The following is an 11,500-nucleotide window of genomic DNA, read 5'->3' as shown; positions in this document are numbered from 1 at the left end:
TATGAAACAAACAAAAACAAAACACAAACTGGCATAATATAAAGTCTCTATCCTGTTTACAGCTTGCCCAGAAGGCCCTTTCATCCAAGGAGTGATAATTTGTAAGTTTTCTCCATTTTCTGTATCAGCAAAGTCAAGATTTCCACACACATTTTACAACATGATTCATTAGGAGTCGGTGTCCATATTCTTTTAAACTTGTTTGGTCTCTACCAGCTCCTGAGGAAAATATTGGTCACTTCAGTTGCTAAATGTTTATGTTCATTGTAGCAGTTCACCGGTTAGTCTTTAATTGTGTCTGTCTGCTGCTGAGCAGGTAGTGAATTTTTTGCCAAAAACACATCCTATTGTGGCCAAAACAAGAGCTGAAAGACACTGAAGTCCTTGAGAGACTTCAGGGTCTGAGAACATTTGTAAGTTTGAGCATCACTTTGATTTTTCCATCACTATAACTGAGGGTCAGGCCAGGCCAAATTTCCATACAAAACATTCAGGCTAGTTATGGCAATGAAAGCTATGAAAATACAGCTGCTAATACACAAGTCAGCTTTAAACCAAGAAATGCATAAAAAGGCTACTGGAAATTCATTTAAATCACACTTTATTTGTTTTCATAAAGAACTCCAATAAAGACAAAATGAAATGAGTTTAAAGACCGTAATCAAACCAGAAACCTTACAATTGAGAAGGACCGAACACATAAATAAGAACAGAGAAAAAGGAAAACTGACAGGGACAAAGTGATAGGCCTATTTACACAGACACCCCACACCATTAACACACTGGGGTTTTATAGAAGAGCTAATAGAGCAGAGTCCAGCTAGCAGCAGTAGGCTTGTATCAAGAAAGTTGCACTCCTGACAAGCTCAGCTTTAAATCCAGTTTTCTGCGTCATTTTTAAATACAACCAAAGCAGAATAAGCAACAAAAAAAAAATAAAGTTAAATGTACATGACCTGTCCTGGGGAAAAGGGAAAAAACAAAAACAAAGAAATAAAAAAATACTGTGAGGAATCTGAGGTTAAAATGATGCAGTAATGCTACAAAAACTGCTCAGTAGTCACTTTGTCTAAGTAGAGGGAATGGCTTAAAAGCATTACTGACATCTTAAAATGAAGCACACCTGAACAGAAGGAAGGTTTTAAACTGTGTATGGGGCAGGGGAGCGTGGGTGTTGAGCCTTTCAGTGCCGTGTATGAACGAGTGACAATATCAGATAACCTTCACATGGTGGCTGCATGCATGGCAGATAAATTCAAAATAAAAAAATAAACTAGTGGGTGATGTGAGGTTCGAACATCAAATTGAAGAGAAATGAAACTTATCCAACGTGTGAAAAAAAGGGTGTCTTGCTCGGTGGCACAGACCGAGGAACCAAGAGGCTCTTTTTTCTTTACTTTTTTGCTCTCCTCTTCAATCAACTTCCTTCCCCCTTCCATTTTGTCGTGGTTCATCTTTCAGAGATTTCCTCTTCACACTTCCGTCTACTCGTTCTTCTTCTCCTTCTGTTTGAGCAGTTTGTTGATCTCCCTCTTGGCCATGGACGCATACTTGGTGATGACGCCGTGCTGGTTCAGGCCAGGCAGCAGCAGCAGGAAGTTCACTGCAGAAGAAACAAAATAAAATATATATATATGAAAAGCTGCTAAATAGAGTTGTATTGGCTTGTATAGTCTGATCTCTCCCCCAAATTCATATTTGTATTGATCGTGTCAGACTGAGTTTCTTTACTTTTTACACATTGGCACTTTTCACAGTAATTAGACAATCACTTAAATATCTGTTGGGATTAAGAGAGTTTAAGAAGTTCCTCAGATACATTCAAAATGATTGTTGAGACTCTACTCACATTAATAAAGCCAAATACCTTGTGCAAAAAAAAAAAAAAAAAAATCCGCACACTTTTTAAATAACACTGAAAAGTTTACCAATGCTTCCAATATGCATTCTACAAATTTTTATTTTCAGTAGCTCCAGAGATGCAATGGCCTGTGGGATCCACTGCCTTTAAAAAAAAAAAGGATCAAAAGGATGTTTTTTTACATTCCAACACCAACGAGGAACAAAGTCAACATGATCTCTTCTGAAGAGTCATGTTTTTTTATCCTTAGTGTCCTCCTTGCATACTAGCAACTGTATGGGGGAGGGGTGGGGGGTGCACAATAGTATTGATCATGTGGACGCGGCAACAGTTTTGTTGTCATTACTTAGAATAGAATTATATAAATATAGAGGAGATGGTGAATAACCCTTTCAACAAACTGTGGCGTATTCCTTTAAGAAAAAAAAAAAAAAAAACACGACCAATTTAATAATACAGTTACTGTCTGTTGCCTAAAGTTGGGCATTGTTTCGGTTTTTCCCCACAGCACTGGTGCAAAAAATTACACTTTTAAAACTGTGCCTAAAGCGATACGTAAGAAATAAAAGATGTTCTAATCCAGGTAAAACATGCATGCAAAACAGCTGCCAAAAGAAATCTTTAAATGCCTTTTAAAAAAAATAAAAAATAAAAAAAATAAAATACACAAAAATAAAAAAATAAGTTGGATCGGTGCATCCCTAACTAAAATGAGTAGAAATCCATACAATGTTTTATTTACCTTTTAGTGAATGAAATGTAGCCCCTGATTCCAGTTTTGTTCCCTCACTAGATATGTTGGAACTTATTTAGATCTAAGGTCAGACCTCACATCTCGCCTCCAACTAAACTGCATGAATACATCAAGTTACTCAACTGACAGACATTACTATACCTGCATTAAAATGGATCCGTGTTATTTATACATTTGTAATAATGCCAATCCAGAAGACAAGGTGACCGACAGGATTAAAAATAAAAATATGCAGTTGTTCAAGCATGTTGTAAATACTCACCGATCAGGTAGGTGAGGAAGAGGTTGTGCACCTGTTGTCCGATCCAGGCCACTACCAGCAAGCTGCTGATCACTGAGGCAAAGTACTGTGGAGAGCAGGGAGGTCACGTTACATTTCAACCGACAGCAGTTCAGCTACTCAAACTACATCCTGACTGCACACAGAGAATTATGTAATGAGTTTAAAGAGTCCTTCTTTACATGTACTGCAACATAACTCAATATTGTTTTATCAGCAGAACATACGCTGTCATTTTGAAGAAAACAAAAGGTGTTATTGAATTACAGAATGTTATTTAACAGCATGTCTAACAGGGTTCAAGCATGCTGTGAAGAACACGGCTATTATCACAGTCTGTAACCCAGTTTGAGGTTTGCTAAGTGGAGCAGCAAAGCCAAATCAGCTGAGGATATTTTTATCTGGGAGCAGAGAGAGAAAGCTCACCATTGTAAGATACAGCTAGGAAGGCTCCATTTACTGCAGTTCATGCAGCACTGCAGACAGCTTTTAGGCTGAGGTCTACAGTATGTAATGGCCAACTTTTAGTGACAGATTGTGTGTGGGTGGGAGAGAGTCAGATTAAACTTTGGTATGGTTATTTACCATTTTGGGCTTCTCCTCCTTGAGGGCGCAGAGACGCTTCCACCAGCCCACGATCCGACGCTGGGTCTTCACCAGGTTACCGCAGATCTCGTGGAAACGCTGCTGTTGCTCGGTGGTCCTGACACACACGATAAATTAATTATGGTTTCTCCCATCAAGACCGCTATCTTCCCTTGCCAATAGCTCTTTGATAGAGAAAAATTATCAGTGAACATTTGCAATAACTCCCTCATTCATGGTGACTGTAGAGCTAGTGTTGTTGCCTGAATCCTTGGTTTAATCAGATTGTTTACCATGGGTAATCTCCCTTGGATAACAAAAAAAAATTAAAAAAATAAATCTATTTTGATAAGTTTTCTTTCTGGTTCTGACCCCAATTGTGAATATTTGTTGGCTTTCTTAGTCTTTTGTTATATTTAAATGCTCATTTTGGAGTTTTGGCCCATTGCTTGAACACAGGCTATTTAGAAAATTAGACAGTGGCTCTGGGAAATTGACGGCCATTTTTCACTGTTTGACTAGAGCCAAAGATTTGATTGAACCACTAGTCCCGATACGAAGGGCCAGAAAACATCCTGTCTGGCAAGAGAAGGGCTTGCCTATGGAGGGAAGGAGGGCAGCTGGGAAAAGAGGCCTTCATTTTCTGCTTAGCCATCGTCCCCTATTTCCGTCCTTGTTGTCAGGGAGCCAAACCGGGACCGTGACCATACTTTGATAGCCCTGTTTAACCGGCACACAGACTTCTGCTATCTGGCAGACTCTGCTGCCTTGTGAAGCTGCAGGCTCAGCAGCAGCCTGAGCTGCACAGCATGTGCACAAATAATCAGACTCTACAGATAAATAGCTCCTCTTTCCTGGCCTACATCTAGAAATACAAAGCTGCCTTTTAAACCCAGGCACGCACATTTGTACCCGAGTTAATTTCCCCTATAACTAAACACCTAACAAAAGGCTGGTGCTTTTAACCTACTCAGAAACAACTGAATATAATGTGTAGCATGTAAACACCCTGACATCTCTTCACCATTTATCCAAATAATGCAATCCAGTACCAAAACTGACCCAACATGTCTGCTGCCTCGGCCTATGGAATGTGCAGCAGTGTGAAAGGGTACAGGTCGTGCTCTGCTGATGCAGGGTTATATATTGCGAGATTGAAGGCGTCTGGTGGAGGACAGACGTCCAACACACTGCGCCAACTACAAGCTGTTACTCTATCCTGTCCTGGGTGTCTGGTTCTCACCATCAAATACACGCAGCTGAGTAAAGGGGCCGTTCGGTAAGATCTGTGTAATGTCAAAGCGCCATTAAGTGGTTGTACACCATGTAGGACAAGATTCAGACTGTCATATTCGGTACAGGTAAAAGGAGAGAACTCCAAAGTGAAATGGCTCAGGTTCTGCTAGAGGTTTCTGCCTGTTAAGAGTTTTTCCTTGCCACTGTCACATCAAATGCATGCTCTTCTGTAAATTATAGTGTTGGCTAGACATAACTTAAGATATAGAGATAACTTCTGCTATGATTTGTCTACATGCTCTTTAATAAAAAAAAAAAAAAAAAGGTTGTTCTTGTGGATGCAGATAGGATTGAATGCAGCTGCTAGAATAAGTTATTCAGATGAGGATGTGCCTCTCACACAAGCAGTATTTACGGCCCATATTACTCCTTAAATTTATTTAGCGACAGCTGCCATGATTTTCCATTTTCGAAATTAGACACAGAAAAACAATGGCATCCCCATGAGTGGGGCATTTGTCCAGCCAGGTGTAGGTGTGCAGGTTCATGTTGATTTGAGAGAGCAATACAGAAAATTCCATTTCCATAACTAGCACAAACTCTTTACATAAAACAGAGGAAATGACTTAGAAAGACAAAATAGAGGTATGCATGCATGTGTACATACATACACCAGATTATGGTCTTATGGAAAACCCATTTAATTGTTTTCCCCAGCAATTTGCCTTTCATCCTCATGCGCTCACCACTTATTGGAGCCGAAGACTCTGGGTGCGAGTGTGGGTACCAGGTAGTCTGCTAGGCAGAGCAACATGACAGCGCAGGAGAGCCCAGTCAGCACTGATGGGTCCAGGTAGTAAATCAGCCTGGAGGAAGAAGACAAAAGCAGTTTGTCACAGTTAAGAACCAATTTCATTTCAAGTGCTCTCAATGGAATAACGAGCATTTTGCATCATCCATGCAGGAATTAAATTTGTAATTCTCTCTTTAAAAAAAAAAAAAGGTGTAATTTTAAAAACCATCTGCAGAGAAAAAAAATAAAAATAAAAGTCTTGTATTAAGACTGACCGTGAGCCAGTGATTGAGAAGAAGCATGTGTGCATTAAGTAACATAAAAAAGGAATGAAGTTTCAGCAAAAAGACAGTCCCATAGCATTCTAGTATGGATTATTTATTTAGTTACAATGTTATTTAATAACTATTAAGACTAACCAAAAAATGTTATAAACTAAGCTCATTTTAGGAAAATCTGGTATAATCTACATTGTTTCCTTCTTCAGGCTTTGCATTTCAAAAAACGTGGGAACATTTTAGGACACTCTACCTGCAATTACATTCTGAACCAGAGCAGCAGAGTTAGTGTAGATACTTCTTGTTAGAAATCTGTCTTAATGCTGAACAGAAGGAAGTGTGCGCAATGCCAACTATGTGCCCAGATGTGTGTGTAACCCTGTGATGAAGCACACAGTAAAATAGACTCACAGAAAGAGCACAGTGGTGGTAGCCATCAGGGCTCCAGGGAACCAAGGTTTCTCCCAGCGCACAACGCGATCCCCGGCCAGGATCACTTCACCCCAGCCCTGCAGCTGCTCCTCCAGTTGGGCCGTTTCCTGAGCCTGAACACAACATTATACACGTTATAAAACAACCACATTACTGAGGAGTCTGTTCTTGAAACTTAACATTTCCATAATATGAGCATGATTATAGTGACCAGGGATAGATCTACAGAAGGACAGTAGTCTCCCCTGGGCCATGCAACTTGAGCCCTAATGTAAAATTATAAAAATGCAAATAGCTTTATTCTGCAATATTGGCTCATAGGTGTTTCTGGAAACTAGCTGGTAATGTTTGAAACAATGCCATGTATTTTGAATTTAAAATAATTACAAATAATGAAAGTCCAAAATCGAGGGTGTGGGGGCCTGTGTCGATAAGCAAGGACACGATAACGGCATTTCCTACTAACTTGATATGACTGTGCAGTATTTCCTCAATGGATAAAGGGGAATTGACTAGCGCTAACCACACGTTTATCTAGATACGCCGAGGTAAAATGTCGTAACTCGATTTCAAGCTTTTAAATTAGCGTTAGTAGTCGATAGCAATGTTACAAAGGGAATAGTCTCTACTGAAGCTAGCTAACTGGAAGGCGTAGTAACGCTAGCTAGCGTTAACTAAATAGCCAGCTAACTGACATTAGCTAGCTGCAGAGAGCGGTCACAATGTAGCGGCATAGCGGATAGTCGGATTAGCTTTAACTCGCTAGTTGGACTGCTCTACTACTTGGCGGTGCAAAGTTCACGATGATTAAACAAATCTACAAATAAGGGCCATCGTCGGCTGCGTGAACGCCACCAGATTAGCCGTTAATGCTAGCTAACCTTACTGTTAAACACACCCAGAGCAGACAGAACCCTTAAACATTAGTAAAAAAAAAAAAATAATACTCACTAGCATATTTGCGCTTTTGTTGTCTCCGTCAGCCATCGTTACTGAACCACTGTAGGTTAGGTTTCTATTGTGAATTTCGTTAGGTTTAGTAGGGAAACGACCCCGCACTGCAGCAGCAAGCACACCTCCTTTACTGGCTTCAGTGACACACTAACGGTCAAACTCTGGCAGGATGTATTTATGTCAAAATGTGCGTCAAAATCAGGCGATGGCATTCTGGGAAGTGTAGTTTTGTATTCGTTATACCAATAAGAATTAGGTTAATATTAATATAAATAATATTGCCAAGATTAAGGTGCATAACAATAAACATAGTAAGAAGAAATAAAAAAGCAAGTACTGCAAAAGTCAAGGAAAATAAATATAGAATAGTATATGATAAATTATATTAAAAATATGAAAATAAAAAGTTCGACTTCTTTATCTATCATCACAACATTTACAGAGACGCAGTCGTTGACAATTGAATATTAAGTCGCTGGCTCCCTCCAACAATAGTAATTTTTTTTAACATTTTCTAATTATGTGCTATAAATTTACAGAGATAATAGTCCATGATAAAAAAACTGATTAATGGCAGCAGGACTATTTCACATTTACTCTGACACTTATATAAACAATTAAACATTTTCTATGTTTTGCTTTATGATCACAACATGGTAGATAATGGCATATTATTTGTAATTCAGTCTTTTGTTTTACTTGGGAAAAGTCATATTAACAAAACTTTACTATCTATGTTGTTTTTTGCCTGTAGAAAAAAAAGACACTCTGACTCTATGTGTGTAAATGTGCAAACATAAATTACTTTAACAGAGGTAGACCATTTTTCAAGAAGTCACAGACTTTCTTATCTGATTGTTACAATTATTTAAACATAGATGGACAGTTTAAATAGTCATTTGGCTGTTTTCTTAACTGGTGCCTATTCTCACCCAGGGCAATTTGTTCACTGAGCGGTTGAACAGTCAGTATTATTCTTAAACCATAGAAGTAAAAAAAATCAATTTTGTTAATATGAGTTGAACTTTCCTTTATATTTCTCAGGGAAATTTGAATTGCAGTTCTCAACTTTGCCACAAAGGGTCAGTCTTTATGCTTGTGCACTTTTATAGCCTTAAAAATGTAGGGAGGAGGAGATGGAGGAGTAGCCTACTCCGGAGGATTGAAGGCAGCATGTGACCGAATTCAATTGATCTATATACTGTACATTTAAATATAATATTGAGTCCAGAGAAATTAGCAGTGGGCCCATATTGAGCCCCTGGCACATATTTTTTCCAACATATTTTGCTCAGATTCCCCAAAATCAACCAGTATTTTTGCACTGCTAACAAAATTACACCATAAAATACAACAAAACTATAATCAAAATATGTTATTATTACATCATAGGCTACTACAACTCTGACATATGAACAGATGACATGTTAATCGAGGGGACTAGCCTTCCAGCTATCAATGGGTGAACAATTACATGTTGTTTAAAAAAATAAGCATATCAACTGAAATATATCACTGGTCTCTCTGCAACAAAGGGCCTTAAGATTACATTAAAAAGTACAATTAAGCAATTACAAAGTAATTGCCACACAGACGACTGGAAATTCACTAATGCCAATGATCTTGAATCACTGCTGTTGTTTTTGTAAAGATTTTTTTGGGCATTTCAGCCTTTAATGCAAAGGATAGTCAGACATGAAAGGGGAGAGAGAGGTGAAGACATGCAGGAAACCATCACAGGTCAGACTCGAACCCTGGACATTCTGTGTCGAGGAATACACCTCTATGTGCGCCTGCTCTACCAACTCAGCTAACTCGGCCATGAATCACTGCTATTGTTAAATGCAGAAGTTGCCCATTATGCTCAGTTGATAATCCAGCCTTGTAACACACCTGTTAATCAGTTACATGTATGACTCTTGTTTTCATTTTTGGCATGGTGTACATTTGGTTTTTGCACCTTGTATCTTGTTTGCACCTTCATTTGTTTGTTTTTTTGTATTGCACTGGGACCAGGGAAACGTAATTTCCTCTATTACTGTACTGCACAGATGCATAACAATAAAGTCTCTCTTATCTCTTATTCAGTCTTAGCTTTTTCTGACATTTAATTGGAGCTATACGATCCTGATAGACTCAGATACTCAAACCACTAAAGACATTAAGTAAATAATTGTCTGGAAGATGATGAAAGAAACATTGCAATAAAGTATTTAAAAAATATACAGTATGTATTGCTGCTGAAAATTTGGAGATATGGTTTTTACAGGAAGGAGATGAAAAACTGTAATCTGAAAAGTAACTAAAACTTTGAGACAAATGTAGTGGAGTAAAAAGTGCAATAATAGCCTACAGTATGTGATATAGTGGAGTAGAAGTATAAAGTTTCAGAATAGAATAATATGGTACAACTACTTCCACCAATATATGTATGTATGTATGTATGTATGTATGTATGTATGTAAGTAAGTATGTATGTATGTATGTACAGTACTGTGCAAAAGTTTTAGGCATGAAAAAATGCTGTAAACTAAGAATGCTTTCAAAAATGGAAGTGTTAATAGTTTATTTTCATCAATTAACAAAATGCAGTGAATGAACAGAAGAGAAATCTAAATCAAATCAATATTTGGTGTGACCACCCTTTGCCTTCAAGACAGCATCAATTCTTCTAGGTACACTCCATTTGCAGAAATGCAGCCCCAGACTTGCAAGGAACCTCCACCATGCTTCACTGTTGCCTGCAGACACTCATTATTATTAACACTCTACACCCCCTTGGCGAACAACCTGCCTTATGCTACAGCCAAACAATTTCAAATTTGGACTCAACAGTTCCTATGTTTTCGTGTATAGTTGAGTTGCTTGGCCTTGTTTCAATGTCGGAGGTATGGCTTTTTGGCTGCAACTCTTCCATGAAGACCACTTCTGGCCAGACTTCTCCGGACAGTAGATGGGTGTACCGGGGTCCCACTGGTTTCTGCCAGTTCTGAGCTGATGGCACTGTGGGACATCTTCGAAGGGAAATAAGGTTGATGTGTTTTTCATCTGCTGCACTAAGTTTCCTTGGTCGACCACTGTGTCTACGATCCTCAACGTTCCCTGACTTTTTGCAAGTCTACCTATAAGAAGTGATGCATGTTTGAATGCAAAGGGTAGTAACACCCAATATTGATGTGATTTAGATGTTTTTTGGTCGCTCACCTTGCATTTTGTAAATTGATAAAAATAAACAATCATTATTTATATTTTTGAAAGCATTCTTACTTTACAGCATTTTTCCCACACCTGCCTAAGACTTTTGCACAGTACTGTCATGAGTACTGTTTCTTTTCTTCTTCTTCTTCTTCTTCTTCTTCTTCTTCTTCTTCTTCTTCTTCTCCTTCTTCTTCTTCTTCTTCTTCTTCTTCTTCTTCTTCTTTATTGTTTATTGGCGGTTGGCAAACCAACTTAAAGGTGCATTACCGCCACCAACTGGACTGGAGTGTGAACGAGAGATAAATGCTGTTGAGCATTTATCTCTAAATAAAATAAATAAAAAAATAAAAATAAAAAATAAAACAAATACCTAAATTATCTTTACTAAATGAATTTCCCTTAAAAAAATTATAATACAGTGATATACCTTGCCCACTGGTGACCCCAAAAGCCCTGCCAATGAAAATGCGTGGTGATCTGCCTTACAAAGTGTCTGAAAAAGGTGCTCTCTCTGGGTGTCGTATTCCTTGCAATGAATTAGAGCATGCTCAACAGTTTCTGGGTGATGACAGTATACACAGTTTCCATTAGAATGTTTGCCTATCTTATGTAATGAATAGTTAAGACCTGTATGTCCAATTCTGAGACGAGTAATGACACTTTCTTCCCTACGTTTAAATCCCACCTTCCTGCCATCACCAACACCACTTTGTATACTGTAAAGATGTCTTCCTGTTTCACTAATGTCCCAACACCCCTGCCATGTTGTTTGTGCATATGTCCTGATGAATGATTTGACTTCCGCTTTGCTCATTGGGACCTGTAGGTCTACATCTGTAATCTTAAGTGCTTGTTTGGCCAGAATATCCACATTTACATTTAATCTGAATCTTTCCTATATGCATATTCCATGTGAGCTTTTCATCAAACCATACACCCAGAAATCTAATTGCTTTTACTTGTTCAAGAATTTGACCATACAATTTTACCGTTATGGGTGCAATTTTACGCCGTCTTGAAAAACAGATCACCTGAGTTTTTGCCACAGACAGTCTGAATCCCCATTTGTCCACCCCTCCACCTGAGCCACTGCAGTCTGAATCTTTTTATTTACAAATGCCACATTGCG

The 11,500-nt window shown here is 38.5% G+C and overlaps 1 protein-coding gene across 1 annotated transcript; it reads right to left on the bottom strand.

Moving 5' to 3' along the window:
* Positions 1-588: 588 nt before the first annotated feature.
* Positions 589-7,336, bottom strand: arl6ip1 (ADP-ribosylation factor-like 6 interacting protein 1). The gene is made up of 6 exons (XM_039825626.1): positions 7,171-7,336; positions 6,199-6,332; positions 5,463-5,582; positions 3,481-3,598; positions 2,878-2,962; positions 589-1,603 (listed from the first exon to the last, which is right to left on the bottom strand). The coding sequence occupies exons 1-6, from the start codon at positions 7,204-7,206 to the stop codon at positions 1,485-1,487; spliced, it is 612 nt and encodes a 203-aa protein (XP_039681560.1). The 5' UTR covers positions 7,207-7,336; the 3' UTR covers positions 589-1,484.
* Positions 7,337-11,500: the final 4,164 nt, after the last annotated feature.

The sequence above is a fragment of the Perca fluviatilis genome, chromosome 15, assembly GCF_010015445.1.
Source record: "Perca fluviatilis chromosome 15, GENO_Pfluv_1.0, whole genome shotgun sequence".
NCBI lineage: Eukaryota > Metazoa > Chordata > Actinopteri > Perciformes > Percidae > Perca > Perca fluviatilis.
Note: the sequence above shows the minus strand (reverse complement) of the source record. Positions and strands in the feature narration are given on the sequence as shown.

Excerpts from the sequence above, each read along its gene's own strand:
- arl6ip1 (XM_039825626.1), bottom strand. The coding sequence starts at position 7,206 with ATGGCTGACGGAGACAACAAAAGCGCAAATATGCTA. Across the intron at positions 6,333-7,170 it reads ACAAAAGCGCAAATATGCTA|GCTCAGGAAACGGCCCAACT; the intron begins GTGAGTATTATT and ends TGTTGTGTTCAG. Across the intron at positions 1,604-2,877 it reads CTTCCTCACCTACCTGATCG|TGAACTTCCTGCTGCTGCTG; the intron begins GTGAGTATTTAC and ends TTTCTTCTGCAG.